Source organism: Marmota flaviventris, chromosome 18 (genome assembly GCF_047511675.1).
Source record: "Marmota flaviventris isolate mMarFla1 chromosome 18, mMarFla1.hap1, whole genome shotgun sequence".
Taxonomy (NCBI): domain Eukaryota; kingdom Metazoa; phylum Chordata; class Mammalia; order Rodentia; family Sciuridae; genus Marmota; species Marmota flaviventris.
Genome location: NC_092515.1, coordinates 6,800,237 through 6,821,218, shown reverse-complemented (window position 1 = coordinate 6,821,218; position 20,982 = coordinate 6,800,237). Strand labels below are relative to the sequence as shown.

Genomic DNA, 20,982 nt, shown 5'->3' with positions numbered 1-20,982 from the left:
GTTGCTAAAAGCGGTGTGAAGAATTTTGCAATCGGCCTCAGCAAGAAGTGGGCGGGTAGAGGAGGCGGAGCAAGGAGATGTTGGGAGGGACCCCGGAGTTCCGGACACCCGGCTTATGGTTCAGCCTCGCTTGATGGGCGGGCCCTGACAGTGCCGTCCCGCCCTCCGAGCGGAGTTTACTCACTTAAGAGGAACCATCGAGACCTTTGGAGGACTTGCTAGCCTAGAGCGCCCAAACCCCTCGCTCCGATCACGTTTCCGTTTCCGCTAAGGCAGTAGCGGTTGGTGAGCATCATGGCAACCGTGGTAAGTGTTGGCGCGTGGAAGAGGGGAGACACGAACCCACACTCTCGAGTCTCAGGGAGGCCCGGAACCCTGGTCTGAGGGAGGAGGGCTGGGCCTGGACCCCCGGGTCTGAGGGAGGTGGGCTGGAGTCTGGATTCTGGGACTCCGTTTGAGGGAGGAGGACTGGGCCTGGACCCCTGGGTCCGAGGGAGGAAGCAGCCGAGTTCTCAAGCTCCTGGGTCTGAAGGAGTGAGAAAAGAATAGGTTGGGATACCTTAATCTCAGATCCGACCCCCATCGTGGTGGGAACTCCAATTCCCAGGATCCTCTGGGCACAATCAGGGCCGGTTCTCAGTCTTTTGCCCCGGTGTCTGTTGAGGGTTGTGTTATCTTGGGTTCCAATCCATTTGTGGTGCGAGTGGCCCCTGTGTTCCGAGGGGGACGAGCAGAAGAGGACCTGTCCTATGTCCTTGTGAGCATGAACTCATTCAGCGGGTCATTGGCAGGACGAGTGTTGAGATCCAAAAGTGTGTCCGTGGGGAAGATCCCAGAGGTTGAGATCTTTCCATGGAACCGTTTTGGCTGTTTTCCAGCAAGTCATACAGGACTTGTTTCTGTGTGAATGCTCAATAAACTGTTACTGGAATGTTTTGGTGAACATGTGAACCCCAAGGAGCTGAGACCTGGCATGTGCTCCAGAAACAACTGAGTGATGAAATAATACGGCTTGAACTTGGGGGTTAGGCTTGACTTCCAAATGCCTCAGTTCCTGTGGTGACCCCCAATCAAGATTAAGGAAGGGCAGGGGAGTGTGTTAAGTGTGTTGCTGTTACTATGGCAAGGAGGAGAAGGTCCATAGGGAAGAAGGAAAGGACAGTGAAATCCTGCGGACGAAATACTGGATGGTGATTACTGAGTTAGTTTCATGTGTGTATCTGTTGGAGGGCATTCTTGGGATCAAAGCCAGGGCCTCACACGTGTTGGGTAAGTATTCTACCTCTGAACTATACCCTAGCCCAGTACTGGTGATTGTTTTTGTTTTGTTACTAGGCTTTTTTTTTTTTTTTTTTTTTTGTGTGTGTGTGTGTGTGTGTGTAGTGCTGGGAATTTTGTCCTTTTTTTGGTATCAGGGATTGAACCCAGAGGTTTTCTACCTCTAAAGCAACATCCCCAGCCCTTTTTATTTATTTTGAGAAGTAAGTTGCCCAGGCTGGTCTCAAACTTTTAGACCTACAACTTCAGCCTCCCAAGTCACTGGGATTACAAGCATGCACCAACACACCCAATTCTAGTCCTGAGTTTTTAAATGATCTTGGATCCTACTGGGGCCAGCAGGCAGCAGGGTATAGAAGCTTATAGTGAAAGGAAAAGACCTTGTAGGGAGCAGTTTCTCTCAAGAGGTCTGTTTATATCAGGACAGCAAAGTTTAGGATTCCTAGATCCATGTCTTCCCCTCACAACCCCCATAAAGGATCTGTGTGTTTGGGTGAGGGGTGTTCCCAGCCTTCTGGTAGGAGCTTGGGGAGGGGATAGGGAGTGTGTCTCATGCTCCTGGGTTGCAACCTGCTAAAGGAGAAAGTAGGTAGGAAAGATCACATAGCAAGGAAGAAGGCTTATGACCATGTGGTCAGGAAGCCTCAACCCAGGGCTCCTGAGAGAGGAAGCTTCCTCTAGATAATGTCTGTCTGCCTTCTCTGGTGGGAAAAGAGAAGAAAGAGCTGTGGAAAGGAAGGAGTTGGGGCAGGTGCTGACAGGCTGGGTTGGATGCTGGCTACTTAGTCTTCCTTTTCCTTATTGGAAATTATGAAATAGCCTGAAGTGTCAGAAAATAATATAACAGACAATCATGGGTCTACCACCTGAGTTTCTTTTTTTAAAATATCTTTATTGAGATATAGTTCATATAGCATACAATTCACACATTTGGAGTGTACTATGCTGTGGCTTTTAGTGTATTGATAGAATTGCGCAACCATCTCCACAATCAATTTTAGAACATTTTCATCATTCTAAATAAGAACCCCTTACCTCTTTCTGAGCACCCTCTGATCTTCTTGTACCTCCCACGTTGGCCCTAGGAAACCACTGATCTACTCTATGGATTTGCCTATTCTGAATACGACATGTGGTCTTTTCTGTGGGAACTTCATTCACTTAACATATTTTCAGAATTCATCAATATCATAGCAGGTATTGAAACATCGTTCCTGTTTATAAATGAATAGTATTCTGTTGTGGGTAGACCATATTTTTTTCATTCATTAGTTGATGGACATTTGGGTTCTGTCTGCCTTTTGGCTGTTGTGAATAATGCTACCATGAGCATTCATGTAGGTTTTTTTGTGTGGCTCTCCAGGGAGTCTTGAATTGTCCCAGGTGAGCCGAGTCCCACCCCGAATGAGAAAGGATGGTGCTGGTTTCTCAAACTGGAGACACAGGAGGCCTCATGTTTTTCTTTTTTGTTTGTTTTGGTTTTTGTTTGCAGTGCTGGGGATTAAACTCAGGGGCCTCACGTGTGCTGGGCAAGTGTTCTTGCCACTGAGCTATTTCCCCAGCCCAACATACATAGTTTTACATGAGCTCAATGATGTACATTTCAGGCCACAAACATTGAGGCCTGAGGTGAACAGGAGAGGTGTGGGCTGTGCTGCCCTTCATGGACTCACATCCAATGGAGTCTAAAACATTGATCCAAGAGTCTTCCTCATGAGTGAGAGCTTACATAGGGTGAGTGGATGATTGGATTCCCAAGCAAGGTCCTTTCATCTTTCTGAGCACCCAGAGGCCCTTAAACTAGTCCAGCAATGGCAGTCATCAGGAAGGGCATCCCTTAGAGGGTAACACTTGATCTTATTCAGTGGGAGGTAGGGGGAGAGAATAGGCGGCTGGACTGAGAACCAGCATGTGCAAGGTCTGATGGCAGAGAGCTGGGACATCATGGGACAGGGGTGTGGTCAGTCAGCTGGGGCCAGATCACCTCCAGCTCTGTGCCTGCTCTGCACTGGCGTCTGCATGATTAGTGGGGATGGAGACGACTTCATTTATTCATCAGATAATTCCTGGGGTCCGAATGTGTAATAGGCCCTGAGAACAGAGCTGTGAATGAGATGGACAGTCCTTGTCTTCTTGGACTCAACAGTGTAGTGGGGTCAATCACCTAGTCGTTGGTGACAGCTCAAGGGTGAGAATGACTGGTGTTTGGTCTGATGCCTATCTATGAGGTAAAGGAACAAAGGGGTGTTTCTGCTGGGAGGCAGGAGGGAGGGACAGAGGAGGAGCTGAAGAAAGCTGGGACTACAAGTTTCCTTCCTAACAACTTTCTACACCCCCAGGCGGCCACAACCAAAGTCCCAGAGATCCGTGATGTGACGAGGATCGAGCGCATTGGTGAGTGATTGAGCTCAGGAACAGGACCTAGACCCTGCCTGCCACATGTCCTGCTCCTGTCCATTAAGGGAGGATCCTGAGTTCCAGAGTGGGGTCAGATAGGTGGCCACACGGGGCCCCAACCCAGGTTATGTTGCTAATGCTTGGCTACTCAGTAGGCTCCTGGGTGTACCTGCCTGGAAGTCATAAAAGAGGCCCTCCACTGGGAGCTTTCTGGGGTTGATCCTGAGCCATGTGCCTCACACACCAAGAACACACCAGGGCCTGTGCTCCCTGAGGGTTGGGCCCAGGTCTATCTCATTCCTCCCTGTGTACGAGCATGGGGTTTCCAGAGCAGAGGCTCAGCAGACAACCTCAATTGCATGAGCCTCTGTGCTTTGGAATCTTCTCAATAACCTAGGAGGTGCATAATGATCTGTTGTCCTGTTTTTAGCTAAGGTCACTGAATCTCAGAGTGTCCACGTAACTGGCCCACCTCACACAGCAAACAGCCAGGTCCAGGAGCAGAAAGTTGAGGCACAGTGGCTAGCAAGGTACAGCCCCTAGATGGACTTCTTTTGGAGGAAAGAAACTGAACTCATTCATTCAGAGCCTCTGAGAAAGGCAGGAAGGGATTATCTGAGCTTGGCTTCTGGAAGCTTATTGCTAGAGTCTGAGCTCAACTTCTGCCACTTCTGAGCTTGTGGCTAGGGACTTCATCTCTCCGGGCCTCAGTTTCCTTGTCTGCCAAATGGAGCTAAGATAGTTCACCTTGGTAAACATAAAATTCAATAAGATAATCTGTATGAAGCACTTGTGTAGGTATCAAGAGTACTTTACCCATCAAAGGGCCAGGTCTTGCTGGGAGCTGAGGACCTGGTGAAGACTAGCACCACCTTGTAGTTTCCGTTTAATGCTTATAGTCTACCACAGTGGTTGGCAAATCTTTTCTTAAAGGGCTAAATGAAAAATCTTTGAAGAAACTTACTCAACACTTCCACAGTGCAAAAGCAGCATAGTTGGTGAACGAGTCAGTGTAACTATGTTCCAATAAAACTTTATTTGCAAAGCCCATAGGCTGTAGTTTGCTGGGCCCTATTCTGGTGTGAAGCACTGGAGTTCTGTCTTCACTCTCACTGGCTGTGTGGTCTGGGGCATAGAACTTGACACCTCTGGGTTCACTCCATCCACCCCTATGTGGGAGGGCCTGGGGCTATTGTCATTGATCTCCAGAAGTGCTCCCTGGGTGATAGTAGCCGGAGCTCTTGTTTCTCAGGGTTATGTGGAATGAAACTATTGCGAGTGCTATAGTCAGCCATGTGAGGTGACATTGTTCACCCTCATGGTTGGGTTCTTGAGCTGATTATGTGGTATACCAGGTCTCAGTGATTTTAGTCCAACTACAGTGTATCCTAGAAGCAGCTCCAGTTAATTGAGCATTTATGTACATCCATCCTCTTAGTGGGGTGGAGATTTGGGTCCCCTGTTTGATCAAAAAGAATATCAGAGGTTGGAGGGAAGCCCCTCACCTCACACCAAGCGTTCTCATAAGCTGGCCAGTAACCATGTCTCCTGATTATGCCTCTACATACAGGTGCTCACTCCCACATCCGGGGACTGGGGCTGGATGATGCCTTGGAGCCACGGCAGGTAGAGCAAAGGGGCCTGGGGTGTGAGGGCTGCTTCATCACTGCCTTGGGCAGTGGGCAACAGGGCTCTGGGGATGTTAGGTACTGTGTTCTGGTCTTTCAAGACTTTAAATACATATTTATAAAATTCAGTCACACATGGGGGGTTTTTTTGGGGGGTACTGGGGATTGAACTCAGGGGTACTCAACCACTGAGCCACATTCCCAGCCCTATTTTGTATTTTATTTATTTAGAGACAGGGTCTCACTGAGTTGCTTAGTGCCTCGCAGTTGCTGAGGCTGCCTTTGAACTTGCAATTCTCCTGTCTTAGCCTCCCAAGCCTCTGGGATTACAAGTGTGCGCCACTGTGCCCGGCCACGCATGGAGTTTTATTAAGTTAGAGTAGAGAAAATGTCTTTCTTTTCTTTTCTTTTTTTTTTTTTTAATTGTTGATGAACCTTTATTTTTTATTTATATATGGTGCTGAGAATCGAACCCAGTTCCTCACACTTTCAAGGCAAGTGCTCTACCAGTGAGCCACAACCCCAGCTCCCATTTTTCTTTTTTCAGAAGTCCCAGGCACCAACATCTGCTTTCATTTCACTAACCAGGATGTAGTAGAAATGCAGTGGCGGCCCAGTAGGAAGTCACCTCACACGCTCTCACCTCCCACCTACAGGCTTCCCAGGGCATGGTGGGTCAACTGGCAGCCAGGCGGGCAGCCGGAGTGGTGCTGGAGATGATCCGAGAAGGGAAGATTGCTGGGCGGGCGGTCCTCATTGCAGGCCAGCCGGGAACTGGGAAGACAGCCATTGCCATGGGTAAGAGGCTTCATGGGGGGCTGGGACTATGGCTCAGCGGTAGCGCACTTGCCTGGCATGTGTGAGGCACTGGGTTCGATTCTCAGCACCACGTATAAATAAATAAAATCTATCAACAACTAAGAAAAAAATTTTTAAAAAGGAAAAAAATTAAAAAAAAAAAAAAAAGGCCTCATGGGGCAGTTTTCCTGATCTCTGTGAAATAATTCCTCCTATATAAATCAGGGTCAGGTTCAGCTGCATTTGATGGACAACCCAAAATCACAGTGGCTTAAACATCCAGGGTTCATTCTTTCACATAGAAGGCCCTGAAGTAGCCATTTAGGACTTATTGAGCAGTTCCATGAGGTCTTCTATCTTCCTACCTCAACATTCTCTGTACTTGCTTGTGTGTTAAAGTCACCTCATGTTCTAAGAAGGCTACCTATGCTCCAGCCTTCCCAGCTATTCCCCAAGCAGAGGAAGAAAAAGAATTGTATGAAGGTGTACCTTCCTATAGTTAACTCCCTTGAGGCAGCTTTCTTAGAAATCCCATGTACTTTTGACTAGAAATTGGTCCTATGGTCACACTCTGCTACAAAGGAGACTGAGCCATTAAGGAAGTTTAATTTTTAGATTTTTGAATTTGGATTATTGTTGCCTTAATGAGGCTTCTAGAACTGAGGAAGAAAAGGAAGATGGTCGTTGAATAGACAGTTAGCAGTCCCTATAGCAGCCCACTAATGATTCATGATCTCTTTACTCAGTAGGCATCTCATCTTGTTGAACCTCATCCTTCAGAACCTATTCAGCCAGGCATAGGGTGCATGCGTGTCATCCCAGGGACTTGGGAGGCTGAGAAAGGAGGACTGCGAATTTAAAGCCAGCCTGGGCATCTTATTGAGACTCAGCAATTTAGCAAGACCCTGTCTCAAAAAGTAAAAGAAGAACTGGGGATGCAGCTCAGTAGTAAAGCACCCCCGGGATCAATTCTTAGTACCAAAACAAACAAATAAAAAACCCACTCAGTTATCTCAGCCTCCAGTCCTTTTTGTTTCTTATTTTGAGGCAGAGTCTTACTTAAGTTGTTCAGGCCAGACTTGAACTTGTGATCCTCCTGTCTTGGTCTCTCAAGCAGCCAGGATTACTGTTGTGCGCCTCCACCTGCTCTATGAGGCTTGCTTTGACCCGCTTTTCTTTACATTCAGTTCCACCTGCGCTCAGACTGTGGAGCTAGGCAGTGAGAATCCAGATAACCAGGATTTCAGTTAGGAAAAGGCAGGAGTCACTCAGCTGCCCTGGTGTGCCTGGCCTTGACTAGACCTTGAGGACCCATAGCTCCAAGGCTTGGATTTAAGGGAGCTTCCAATCTAAAGAGGTCGCTTTGACATGGTCCCATTCTAGGTGATGTGTGCTATGGTAGAAGTAGCATAAGATGGAAGAAGCTCTTGACCCTATTAGAAGGGGAAGGGAAATGTGCAGGTGGGAGGGGTGGCTTCCCAAATAAGTGGACCCTGGAGCGACTTGCCACGGAGGAGATGTGGGGGACCTGGTGCCAGAAGCCACCTGCCTACCCGCCTGCTTCTCCCCAGGCATGGCCCAGGCACTGGGCCCCGACACCCCGTTCACAGCTATCGCCGGCAGTGAGATCTTCTCCCTGGAAATGAGCAAGACCGAGGCGCTGACACAGGCCTTCCGCCGGTCTATTGGTGTTCGCATCAAGTGAGCGCTGGGCCCGTTGTCAGGGTGGAAGGGTTGTCCCAGCTCCCAGTGGCCAAGGGACAACCCATTTATGGTGCTGTCCTTTGCCCAAGTACCTGTGGGAGCTGGTGATTCCTGAGGGCCCGGGTGTTGGACTGAGCCCTCAGGTCTGCTCTCTGGCCAGGGAGGAGACTGAGATCATCGAAGGGGAGGTGGTGGAGATCCAGATTGATCGGCCAGCCACAGGGACGGTGAGTCTGCGAGTGTTTTCCTGGCTGAGGTCGCCTCCACCCCGGGGTTGGAGGGCAGGGTTGTCATGTCCGTACTGAGATCAGAATTCCATAGAAAATTCTAGCTACAGGTCAAAGCTATTCAAGTACTGGCTGCAGGGGTTAGTTGAATTGGCCATGGTTTATCCCTTGTCCAGGGACCTGGTGAGCTGTTAAGACTGGGCTAGTGGAACGATGAGAGAGGAGTTCTGGAATTTTCTCACGGTTCTCTTCTACCAGTTAGGCTTTAAAACCTGCTCTGTGGGATTTAAACAGCTTAGTGCCCAAGGGTGTGCCCATCCAGCCTCTGAGACAGAGGTGGTTCACTCCCTTTTCTTTAAGCTAAAAATTTTCTGTTATAAATAAGACATGTATAAAGAAACATGTTTTAAAAAGTGTGAATTCTAGTAAATCATTATGAAACAAATACCCTATAACCACTCCTAAGAAAAAGCTTAAATTTGCTAGCCCATCAGAACCCTTCCGTCACCGAGGCTGCCACAGAGGTGGCCATCCTTCTCTGTATTTGCTTCTTGCAGCATTTTTAAAAGAGTCTTCAGCACCCAGCTGGGAGTTCTTAGATGCTATGGTTTGTCCTGCCTGTGGTTTTCTCTCGCTCCTTTTTTTTTTTGAGATAAAATCACATAATGCCAAATTAGCCATTTTAGAGTGGAAATTCAGAGACACTTGGTACATTCACACTGTTGTGCAACCATCACCTCCATCTAGTTCTAGAGCTTTTCCACAGTCCTAAAAGGAACCTGTCCCCTAAGCATTGGGTCCTCATTCTCCCTGTCCCCCAGCCCTGGCAGCCATTGGTCTGCCTCCTGTCTCTGGACTGCCTGTTCTGGGCATTTCGTGGAAATGGACATGTTCAGTTTGGGCCCTTTGTGTCTGGTTGCTTCCACTCTATGTGATGTTTTTGATGTTCATCTGTTTTTTGTGGTTATCTTTTATATTAAGTCTCCACTGCTAATAAAATGCTTAGGAAAAGAAAACTTCAAATGTACTTCAAGCCATTGACCTAATCCTTGGTCACCTTTGTCTTTGGTTTTGTATATACATCCTCTTCTTTTTTCATATGCTCCTCATTTTTAATGGAGACTTAAAACGCATCACTACATTAACTTGCAGTTTTAATAACTACAAACAGTCCTTTAAAATTAGTTCCATGTATTACCAATTAAATTTTGAATGGTAAAAATATGGCAAAATATTTAAATATGGGGAAAGCTATTTCCAAGGTAAATCTTTAAACCGGATTTTTGTCATAAAAGAAGTCCACAGATGTATCCTCCCCATGAAAAATGTCAACCCAGTGGTCGAGTGCGGTGGGTGGTAGAATGCCGGCCCTGGCTTGAGGCCCTGGCTTCCACCCCCAGCACTGCCAGGGGGGGAAAAAAAAACAAGTAAGCCCAGAACTCCTTTTTATTCCCTCCTTTAATCCTGGCCTTTAATCCTGCCTCATGTCCCTATAAAACACTTGCAGCTTAATTCCAGACTGCAGAGATAGTCCAGATCCCTGGGGAAAGCTGGGACAGTGTTAACTGAGCTTATCTTGTGGGGAAGAGGTGTGAAATTTCTCTTTTCTCCTTTTTGTTTAGCCGGTTTTTTTCCAAGCTGGCTTGGGCACACCTATAGTCCCAGTTGCTCAGGAGGCTGCCGCTGGAGGATCACTTGAGCTCACAAGTTTGCTACTAGCTTGGGCAACATAATGAGACAGCATCTGAAAAGAACCAAAATCAAGACACCCTTTTTTTTGAGTTGAGAAGTGAACGTTAGCTTGTGATCCACTTTAGGCCTGTGGTACTGGTTTCAGTAACTTATGTTTATTGTATGTATGAACAGCTTCGTTGAGTTGTAATTAACATACAGTGAGCTGTACATATCAAAAGGGTTCTGCATGGCGAGCTCCAACCTGTGTGTCCCCGTGTCAAGGCAGTGGGTACATCCCTCTCCCCAAAAGCTGCCTGCCCAGTTTGGAGCTGGGTAAATAGTGAATAGAGTAGGAGCAGGGAGCTTCATGGTGACATCAGAGTTCTCTGAGCCCTTTCCCTGGCTTGTCACTTTCTCAGGGTTCCAAGGTGGGCAAGCTGACCCTCAAGACCACAGAGATGGAAACCATCTACGACCTGGGCACCAAGATGATTGAGTCACTGACCAAGGACAAAGTCCAGGCCGGGTGAGCAGCTGGAGACTGCACTGAGTAGCTGGAGTTTTGGGGGAAGTTTAGGTCCTTTCCTTTCCTCACTCCTGTTCTTCCTCCTGCAGGGATGTGATCACTATCGACAAGGCCACAGGCAAGATCTCCAAGCTGGGTCGCTCCTTCACACGTGCCCGTGACTATGACGCCATGGGCTCCCAGGTGCAAATGGGGCCCTCGGATGTTTCCATCTCCTCTCCCACTCCTTAGCCCATGGAGCCCTGCTGTCATCCTGACCCTGTATCCCTTTGGTACTCCTGGGTGTTCCCTTAACCCTAGGGTAGCTGGGACCTCTCAGCCTAGCACTGCAGCTCTGCATTGCCCCAGGCTGCCCATGGTGTCCAAAGCTTTGGGAACCCCATAACCATCAGTACTCTTCAAGGACCTAGTCTCCCTTAGACCGACCCCCACCATGCCCTTCTCTGCCCTCACACCCCACCCTTGCCCTGTAGACCAAGTTTGTGCAGTGCCCAGATGGAGAGCTCCAGAAACGCAAGGAGGTGGTGCACACTGTGTCCCTGCATGAGATCGATGTCATCAACTCCCGCACCCAGGGCTTCCTGGCTCTCTTCTCAGGTCAGCCCTACCCTAGACATGGCATCTTTCCTCAGACACCTCTGCTCCTTGACTTTCTCTCCTTCGGCCCCTACTAGCTGTCTGCTGTTCTTCTTTCTCAATGAGTTTGGTTCGTTCGTCTCCGTTATTGCCATCCAAGTCCTTCTCTCAGGGGGTATGAAATGGGCAGACCCTGTCCTCTTTCCTTCCTCTCTGGTGCTATTTCAGACTCTCTGGTTCTTTGGTTGTTTTACCACCTTGGTCTTTCTCGCCTTCGTCCATCCCTGGCATCCATCTTTTTCTATTTGCCCACCCTCCAGCCTTGGACCTGTCTCCTCTCTGATTTCCATGATGCCACCTGTCTCCTGCAGGTGACACAGGGGAGATCAAGTCAGAAGTCCGTGAGCAGATCAATGCCAAGGTGGCTGAGTGGCGTGAGGAAGGCAAGGCAGAGATCATCCCTGGGGTGAGTGGCCAGAGCAGTGGCCAGGGTCCCGGGCAGGTGTGGTGAACAGATGGTGAGTGTGACATGTGCCCAATGTCTTCCAGGTGCTATTCATCGATGAGGTACACATGCTGGACATTGAGAGCTTCTCCTTCCTCAATCGGGCCCTGGAGAGTGACATGGCGCCTGTCCTTATCATGGCCACCAACCGTGGCATCACAAGGTGAGTGCTTGCAGATGCTTATGTTGGTGACAGGGTGCTCTAGGCGGGAGTAGTCTCAGGGAGACAGCACAGTGGCCCTCAGTACCACAGTGGTCACACATGAAAGGTGAACTTTTTCTTCTAGTTAGGCCATGGTTCAGGGCCACAGGCAGCTCTGCCCCACAAGGAGGCCTTGCTGCTCCTGTAGCCCTTAGGCTTTAGTTCCCAGACTACATGCAGAGATAGCCCAGCACTGCAGGTCACTCACTGGGGTACTCCAAGGGCTTTTTAAATTTGGGGAGAACAGTGATATCTTAGATGCTGCATAAACCTCTATAATCAATTAAGTGACTTAGAGTTAAATACTTAGTCATCAAAATTCTTAGTATTGTTTTTTTACCTAAAGAAGTTGTGGAATATTCCTGAGACACACAGGGTACAATGTTCAGGTAAAACCCTCTACCCTAGGGTGTTACTGGCATTCTACTGTGGTCCCAGCTGGCTCTGCTCTCCACCTCATCCACCTTTGGAATCACAGGAATAGGAATGGAGGAGGCGATCAGGCAGCCTGCAAGAAAGAGGATTTGGTCTGGGGGCTGTACCCAGCACTTCCATGCTTGGGTGCCTGGCTGTGCCTGGCTGCAAGGGAGCCCAGGGAGTGTTGTCTCCAGTGCCACATGCCCAGCTGAAGCTGGATATGGGCGTGGTATCACTAAGGGAAGTGGGAGACACGGCTGCACAAGGCAGTGGCAGCTTTATCTGGCTCTATTTCTGGATGGACTTCTTGAACCTTCAGAGAAGTTCAGGAGGAAGCTGGGAATTAGCTCAGTGCTGTACATATGCTAAGTGTGTGCAAGGCCCCAGATTCCATTTCTAACTCCAAAAGAAAATCAGAAGGTAGATATCAGCTCAGCCTCAATTTGCAGACCAGACCAGCAGTGACTTGTTATGGCGGTGCATCTAATTGTATCAGAGCCTGAAGAGGTACTCTGAGCCCTGTGTTTGCAGTAGCTGCAGATCAGAGTTTGGAACCCTCCGGGGCATTGGGAGGATGCTGACCAGTTTGGAGATTTCCGTGTTTATGAATCTATTTTTTTGTTTCTTTTAATTTTTTTTAAGTGGTAGATGGACACAATATCTTTATTTATTTTTATGTGGTGCTGAGGATCAAACCCAGTACTTCACATGTGCAAGGCAAGCGCTCTACCACTGAGCTACAGCCCCAACGCATGCATCTGTTTGCTTGCTAACACTTATCTATAATCCCCAAATCAATTTTTCAGGGTCCTCTTGCTGTCACAGGTGTGCACAGAGAGGCAAATTGAAACCTCCTGATGCCACAATCTCAGTCAAAGCTGCTGGGCGTCACTCTGCCTGCTTGTTTCAGCTCCCATGTTGTAAACCAGTGCCATTTTCCTGAACAATTTAGTGCCATGTTTTCCTGAACAGTTTAGTGCCGTGTTTGTCACTTTGTGCTTGTTTGGTGATTTCAGTTAAAAAGTCCCTCGAGCTTAGTGCTGAGGAGCGCTTAGTGTTCGTAAGTACCGGAAGGCTGGGATGAGCCTTGCAGGTATGCACCGGGCCTCAAGCAGACATGAGCAGCAGTGCTGCTGGCTGGGAGCTCAGTATGAGAGGTCCACAGCATGTTCTCATGGAGACTTGGTGATGATTGGTTGGTGATAGTGTGGTGACCAGGGTTCACAGGGACCTAACCCTGCCTTTTTCCTCAGGAGCAGTGGCTCTGTATGTTACCAGTGACTTTACAATGCAGCTGCCATGAGTATTGAGAATTGCCTTATTTCCTGTCACTTACCATGAGCCAGGCCTGTACCTGCCCAGGTGTAGCAGGGAACAAGACAGCATGGTCCCTTTCTTTCTGGAGCTTTGTGTGGAGCAGGGAGTGGGACCTTGATCCAGTAATCCCTGGTGTAGATACCTAGGATCAGCTGAGGAGGGTGCTCGGGGGATTGACGCAGCTGGGGAAGGCTGTGCAGTCAGGAGGTGATGTAATCGAGGAGCTGAAGGTTACGTGGGCTGTGATGGATAGGTAGGTAGGAATATTTTGAGAAATGGGAACAGAGAGCTGGGTTCTGGGAACATCACCTGACAGCCCTTCCTGCCGTCTTCCCCAGGATCCGGGGTACCAGCTACCAGAGCCCCCATGGCATCCCCATTGACCTACTGGACCGGCTGCTTATTGTCTCCACCTCTCCCTACAGTGAGAAGGACACAAAGCAGATCCTCCGCATTCGGTAAGTTGGGTGGCCCGTGCCCTCCCTGTTTTAGTAAGGTTGGGCGGGGCCTGCCTGGGCCTGTGGAGAGAAGTCTAAGTGGGGCATCCTGGCAGTGACATCTGACCCAGAGGAGGTACTGGTGACTGATATGGGGAAGAAAGCCTTAGATTGAGGGTCAGGGGGTCAGGAGGTCCAGGCCCACCCTGCCTCAGTGGCTCTTCTAGCTTCAGCAACCTGTGGTTCTGAGATTCATGCTCCACTTGTACCCCAAGGGCGAAGAGCCAGGGGGATCCTGCAGTCAGAGGCCCAGCTCTGGCTGAGTGTCTGTCCCCTGCCCACCCGCCTGCAGGTGTGAGGAGGAAGACGTGGAGATGAGCGAAGACGCCTACACAGTGCTAACCCGCATCGGATTGGAGACTTCCCTGCGCTATGCTATCCAGCTCATCACAGCTGCTAGCCTGGTGTGCCGGAAACGCAAGGTCAGCCAGCTGAGTCAGCCAGCAGGGGCCAGATTGAATGAATGACCCACTCCTCCAAGGGCTTTCAGTGGGGACTTATATTAAGTCCCAGAGTATATGTTTTCAAAGGCAGGGAATTTTTATCCTTAGTGCCTTAGTGTTTGCTTGTTTCTTTTTTTTTTTGGCAGAGCTGGGGATTGAACCTAGGGCCTTATGTATGCAAGGCAGGCACTGTACTAACTGAGCTATATCCCCAGCCCCACTTAGTGTTTGTTTCTTTATCTCTTGTCCAGGCACATAGTAGGTGCTCAGTAAATACTAATTATAAGTAGATCCTAAGTTCATCTCACAGAGGAAGAAACTGAAGGACAGAGAGGCTGGTCTGCTCATCAAAAGGTGGCTGAGGCCGGATTTGAACCCAGGAGATCTGGCCCAGGATCCTCTCCCTTGTCTGCCAACCTCTGTTGCCTGGGATGTGGCAGTGGCTTGAGCTGGGGTCTGTGTTCTGGGCCTCTTGGAGAAGGCCCACTGAGGACTTGCCCTCCCTTTTTAGGGTACAGAGGTGCAGGTAGACGACATTAAGCGGGTCTACTCACTCTTCCTGGATGAGTCCCGCTCCACGCAGTACATGAAGGAGTACCAGGATGCCTTCCTCTTCAATGAGCTCAGTGAGTGTCCCTAGTCTGTGCCCAGTGCTCCCACTGTCGCTCTTGATGGGGAGCTTGGTGGGAGAACTCAGGCCCTGTCTCCAGGCCACACTAACCAGGTGGCTTCCCTCCCATCTCCCCACAGAAGGTGAAACCATGGATACCTCCTGAGCTGGATGCCGCCTCTGTACCCCCCTGTTTTCTACCAGAGTTCTGACACTGTGACTTTGTATAAAATGGTTTTGAAACTGAACCCAAGGTGTGCTGTGTGTGTGCCGCCCTGAGCCCACAGAAGGACACCTACGGAGTGCAGATTGAGAAGCCTTTATTGGGAGGGGAGGACTGGAGCACGGGTGGGCTCCAGAAGCTGGGGTGGGCAGTGAGTTGGGAGGGGAGGCCCTTAGAGGAAGAGGAGGCCTGGAAGGTGGGGGAGGTCACAGGCCAAGGGTTGAGCTCTGGGACCCCCGCAGTCAGAACTGCTGAGGCGACAGGGCCCACAGTGGCAGCTGAGGGCCACTGGGAAGGAAACTATGGGGTCCACACCAGGCGGGCAGCCGGGGAGCCGGATGGAGGAGAAGCGCAGCTCACGGTAGGTGCACACTGGCTGGGGCACAGGCGGCAAGGCAGCTGGCAGTACCCGAACCTGGGGGCAGGATGTGGGCGGCAATGAGCATCTGCTTGGCATCAAGTCCTGGTCTCAGATGACCATGAAATCACCCACCACCTTTCCACACACCCAGCACTAACTCCCATCCCCCTGCCCCAGATGCCAGACCATCCATCCACCCTGCTGCCACCTCCCATCTTGTGTGGGTGTGCAACTGAAGTGACAGCCCCCTCCTCAGGCCAGAAGTGCTGTCCTGCCTGCTGGGTAGCTCACCATGCTGGGGCAGTAGCCAGCACAGATGCTGGTGGTGAAGGTGATGCAGACTGGGCAGGCCTCGTGCTCAGCAGCCAGGGTGGCGTTGATAGGCCGACACAATGGCCGAAGTGGCCCCCTAGAGGCCCACACCCCACTCATGCTCAGCAGCAGCCACAGCAGCAACCCCTGGGACAAGGCCAGTGCCTCAGGCCCAGCCTGAGACCTCAGCCCTTGCCCTCCAGTCTCCTGAATACACACATTCAGGACCAGGGGTCCTGCCCAGTGTCTCCATTCAGAACATTCTCTGCTTTGATCCTCTATCCCTGACACAGGCCTTCAGGGTCCACCCCACATCCCAAGGGACCCCAGATGCCCCAGTTGTTAAGATACCTACCCTCAGGTGTGCTCCACCCACTTCCCTCCTGCAGGAAGCCTGCTGGTTGTCACCCTGCTAGAAAGAGGCTTCCTTCACAGGTCACAAGACTCCCTCTATGCCAACTGTGGCCTGGGTAGAGTTGGGAGGTGCCCAAGGGCCCTACAGTCTTACCTGGAGCATCTCCATTCTTGATGCCTCCCCTACTTCCTCTACCTGGCTTTATACCTGTAGGTTGTGGGGGCGGCAAGGCCACTAAGCAGTGGCAGCAAGCTGGGGTAACCTGGACACTAATCCCCCTGGGGGCGAGAGACAGACAAGGTCAGGGAAGCACAGGAGTGCTCTGCTCCTCCCCTTGGTGACTTGGTGTTGCAGGGGTGAGTCACCACAGTGATGGTGAAGGCACAGACTCAGACCTGAGCCTAGTCCCTGTTGGAAGCACAGGAAGTGGGATACTAGAGTTCCTGGGCCAGCTGGGTGTGGTTGTGCATGCCTGTTAATCCAGGGGGCTCTTTAGGCTGAGGCAGGAGAATCACCAGTTTAGTGAGGCGCAAAGAACCTAAATAAAATACAAAACAGGGCTGGGAATGTGGCTTAGTGGTTGGATGCCCCTAAGTTTAATTCCGCGTACCCCCCCCCCCCAAAAAAAAAATCCCTGGGCCCATCACAGGAGGAAGGCTGTAGACTCTAAGCCAGAGGTTCTTGGCTGAAGCCACAATTCTGCTGCACTGGGACAGGCTGAAAGACAGGGTTCCCCTGGTAGAGTCCAACAGGAGTGGGTTGGGGGGCTTCAGTATTAGATTCTATGCAAAGAGGGCTTCTAAATTTCTGTGCTGAGTGGGGTCTCGCTCTCCTCCCGATGCCGCACAAGAGATTCAGCCAGAGCATCTCCCCCACACCCACATTCTCAGAGGTTAAGGCCCCAGAAATGAGTGTGATTTAGGTTATTTAACTCATCGACTACATTAGGACCCGCCCCCTCTTCTGCAGAGGACTTGTCCCTTTTGCTCAGCTTCAATACAAGTTTCCTGGGGTCCAAAAAGGAGTGGGCGTGTCTAGAGTTAGCCCGGCCCACATCAAAAAATTCGGTGGGCGTATCTGGCTCGGCCCCACATAATGGGTGGGGCTCCTAAGCTTGGCTCCTCCTCACAGTTTAGCAGGTGGGTTCGGGGGCGGGACTGGCACGGCCAGCTCAGACTAACTCTGGCTTCAAACTGCCATAGCGAGAGTTCTCGGTGCGGTAGGCTTTAGGCACGCTGTAGATGCCCGGCAAGGGCTTCCAGTGGGGGCCACCCCAAGGCGCCTCCACTGGGCAGAAGCGGTCAAGCCGGTGAATTGGGTGCGCCGGGGGGCTGTAGGACTCCTGAGCCAGAGTCAGGGCCCCGCGGTGCGGCACGGCTGGAGTCCCCGGGCGCACGTGGGGCAAGCGGGCCCGCGGTGGTCCGGGCGGCAGTGAGAAGCGAGAAAACTGTGTCCGCTGCGAGCCGTGGCCCTGGACCTGAGGCATCTGGAACTTCCAGTAGGTCAGCGTGTCTTTGCAGGGGTATCCGGACAGCTCCTTCCTGTGGGAGGGAGGCAGCATGGGGAGGGCTTCATCCTTGGGACCAGGCTGAGCTTCAAACCTCTGATCCAAAGGAGACCGCAGACCTGAACTTTCTGCTTTTCGAGGGAGGGACACGTTTGTAGAAGCTTTAGGAAGGGAACCCGGAGACATGGAATCTGGATTCCTGGGTCATTGAGGTACTTAAGGGCCTGGAAATTGGTGTTTTCTCATCCTTGGGAAGGAATATCTGGGGGCTCAAATACCAAAAGAAGCTCCACCCTAAGCCATCAGGACCCCGCCCCCAAATCCAAAGCCCTCTCTCGAGCTCTCTGCAGGCTTCCTAACCTACCAAGTTAAGAACACCTAGATGCTAATGGAGGTAGAGGCTAGGGTCCGAACTTCGGTTCTTGCGTGTGCAAGAGTTAAAGGTTGAGTTAGAAAAGAGGACTGGGCTCCCACAGGCATCTACGGGGATGTGCTGCAAGGTGGTGCCTAGCAAGGACGTGGGCTCACTTTGTGTAGAAGCGGAAGTCTCGGGCAGAGGTGGTCAGATAGAGCTGATTGTGGTCCAGGACTCCCTGGTCGGATATTGTGAAAGGCCGGCCAGCCAGCTCAGAGCTCTTCGTCCAGGGAATTAGGGTCTGAGGGAGATTGGGTGGGGGATGGGCAAGAAAGATGCCAAGTACCCGGTTCCAAGCCCGGGGTACAGGCTCTTCGGTCTCAACAACCCTGCTGGACCAGGCCCTACTACTGTGCCCTAGATCAGAATTCCTCCAGACCAATCCCACACCAGACTACTTTAGCTTCGCTCCTTAATTCAGAACCTTTATGAGCCCTCCTGCTCCAATCCAAACACTTCTTACTAGTCAAGGAATTTAAATCCAAACCCGCAGCCACAAAAAAGTAAAACATACCTTCCCAGTTCCACTACCAAACATTTTTGGTTCTGTTACTGGAACTCGGCAGCATTTTAGGCAACAATTCCACTTTACCTTTTTCTCGCCAGCTAAACCGAATCTCACCTCCCATCCCTACCCGGTCTCAGAATACTCTAGTCTCGTCCCCAGGGACGGAGAGCCACCTGGTCCGGTCCCACCAGCCTAAGGCTTCTATTTAGCTCTGCACCAGCCTCGCCGTCCCTACCTCCTTTAGGCTCCGCCTCAAAAGGCCCCAGCCCCGCCCCAGCCTCTGTATCCCGTTTTCGGCTCTACATCCTTTAACCACGCCGGAAAAGCAAAATTCCTTTTGGCTCAGCCCCAGGATTCCCTAGCCTGCTCCCTAACCTCAGAGCCCCTCCGACCCTGCCCCAGGGGCTCCAAACTCTGCGTGGTAGCACCAGCACAGTGCCACTACGCTACCTGGGAAGGGCCCCCGCGATGGTGGTCTGCCAGCTCCAAGGGCTGGGGCCCGACGTAGGAGACGACGCGCCGGTCCTGGCTGGGCCAACCCCTGTACTGTGCCTTGGTCTCGCTGCTGTGGTGTTTTGTGATCAAGGGGAGGCGCCAGCCTCGGTGTCTGAGCTGCACGAAGGTGACCCAGAGAACCAAGGTGAGGACAGAGGACTCCATTGCGGTCCCCAACCCTATCCTCCTATGGACTCCGGAATCCCAGAACCTTACTTTTTCTCCTAAGGTCTTAATCCCTACTGTCCGCGTGGGGTCCGCAGGCTCTGGGGCTTTGGGCTGAGCGTAGGGCCCACCCAGGCTTTTGGGCACGTGGGCCGAACCGTAGGTCGTCTCCCATCTGCTGATGACTTCGTCGAAATCCCAGATGTGTAAATGATGCCTTGCGGCGGGGGGTAGGGGCTCAGCGACCGTGGACTGAAGAGAAGGCGCAGCAAATGAGCCCAAAAGACTCAGGAGTCCGCCCTGCCCCCTGTCCCAGTTCCTTCAGCCCGTGGTTCCTTCAGCTTCCAGGTTCCCGGACCCCTTCTCTCTCAGGCCCAGGACTCCAGGACCCTCCTCCGACAGCCAGGGGTCCAAACCCCCAATCCGCTTTTCTCTCAGCACCCAGGTTTCTGTGTCATTAAGCCCGTCTATGGTCCTCTCACCTGTACAGTGGGCGGGGGAAAGGACGCGGAGGGGATAATGTGGTGGGCAACGCCACTGCTGGTTAGATGCCAATCCGGCCAGGATCCAGGCACCTCGGTTCCAGAAATGGGAGACCACGGGGGGCCATAGCGCAGGGCTAGGGTCCTACCCGCCATGGTCCCACCCCCCAGCCGGCGGCCTAGCTGGAGCTGGCTTGTTGTTGCTGTTGCCAGGTGACAGAATCCGCCCACCCTGAACCCAGCCAATGAAGGACCAGCCGGCTCCTGGATCGATGGAGACACTCGGGATAGAGACAGAGACTTTGAGAAAGGTGGACAGGGCCCCAAATAGGGGCATAGAAACAGATACACGGGGAGGGTGTGGAGACTGGGGGAGAGGGAAGGGGAGGGGCGGGCCGAACGAGGGTAGGGTGGCAGGGGCTGGTGGGGGGGGGAGAGAAGGAGATCGGAGAGTTTCGGAGGGGGAGAAGGGAGGCAGACGCCCAGAAGCAGACTCAAGAGAGGCAGGAGGAAAGAGACCTCTTAGCACATCAAGGAATCCTTCAGAAATACCCCCTTTCCTATAGGGTTCAAACCCTCCAGCTGCCTCCCCCTCTGCCAGGCCTGCCCACCTCGGAGTAACGAATTCCAGACCGCCGGGTCGCTCCCCTCCACCCATGTGTGCTGAAGGAGCAGCGGCGCCGCCAGCCATCCTGCCTGCCTTTGATTTGGCTGAAAACTTCCACCTGGGTATAGGAGGAGGGAGCGAAGAGCAGAGACCCCAAGAGAAATCCACAGGGAAATACTTGAGGGGGAAAAGGGGGGTGGGAAAGCATGTGCTACTAAGAGACTAGAGACACAGGAAATTAGAGAGACAGAGGGAGGTGACAAAAAAAAGAGTGGAATCAAGGAGATGTAGAAACAGAGGCAGCAAACCCTGTCCTGTCCAGGGGCCAGTCTCAGGCCATGGAGGGGGGCAGGGCTATCTAGGTCCTTAGCACAAAGCTGGACCTAATTTGTGTGTGTGTGTGTGTGTGTGTGTGTGTGTGTGCGCGCACGCGTTCATGCATGTGAGTGCCTACACATGTACACAGGTGTGGGACAATGCAGTGGTAATACATGGACATTTTGAGAGTGTGGGGACTTCCCTTGTCACCTTCTCACTATAAAGAGCTATTGGTCAAGGCTTCTGCCTCCTCAGCCCCCATCATTTCATCCACCAGTTCTATCTTCAGACAGGGAAAACTGAGGCTGCCTTCTGCAGCCTGGCCCAGGGTCCATTGCCACCGCCCCCCTGCATGCCATCCAGACCTCAAAGACACTGTTGGATTTTCCTGGTCCTACTCAAAGCCTATCAGTGTCCACTGAGCCCTTATCCCAG

The 20,982-nt window shown here is 51.6% G+C and overlaps 3 protein-coding genes across 3 annotated transcripts; 1 reads left to right on the top strand and 2 right to left on the bottom strand.

The window, feature by feature from the left end:
• The first annotated feature begins 10 nt into the window (after nt 1-10).
• Ruvbl2 (RuvB like AAA ATPase 2) lies at nt 11-15,047 on the top strand. Its single transcript, XM_027920403.3, has 15 exons — nt 11-306; nt 3,618-3,672; nt 5,246-5,301; nt 5,960-6,101; nt 7,673-7,802; nt 7,966-8,032; nt 10,126-10,232; nt 10,322-10,415; nt 10,706-10,829; nt 11,180-11,274; nt 11,358-11,476; nt 13,588-13,707; nt 14,039-14,168; nt 14,701-14,815; nt 14,940-15,047. The coding sequence occupies exons 1-15, from the start codon at nt 295-297 to the stop codon at nt 14,963-14,965; spliced, it is 1,392 nt and encodes a 463-aa protein (XP_027776204.1). The 5' UTR covers nt 11-294; the 3' UTR covers nt 14,966-15,047.
• A 147-nt stretch (nt 15,048-15,194) lies between these two features.
• Nucleotides 15,195-16,218, bottom strand: Lhb (luteinizing hormone subunit beta). The gene is made up of 3 exons (XM_027920518.1): nt 16,204-16,218; nt 15,675-15,842; nt 15,195-15,437 (listed from the first exon to the last, which is right to left on the bottom strand). Exons 1-3 carry the CDS (start codon nt 16,216-16,218, stop codon nt 15,195-15,197), a joined length of 426 nt encoding a protein of 141 aa, XP_027776319.1.
• A 1,003-nt stretch (nt 16,219-17,221) lies between these two features.
• Nucleotides 17,222-19,778, bottom strand: Saxo3 (stabilizer of axonemal microtubules 3). Its single transcript, XM_071604123.1, has 5 exons — nt 19,623-19,778; nt 19,192-19,392; nt 18,931-19,092; nt 18,086-18,213; nt 17,222-17,591 (listed from the first exon to the last, which is right to left on the bottom strand). The coding sequence occupies exons 1-5, from the start codon at nt 19,776-19,778 to the stop codon at nt 17,222-17,224; spliced, it is 1,017 nt and encodes a 338-aa protein (XP_071460224.1).
• Between the last annotated feature and the right edge of the window lie 1,204 nt (nt 19,779-20,982).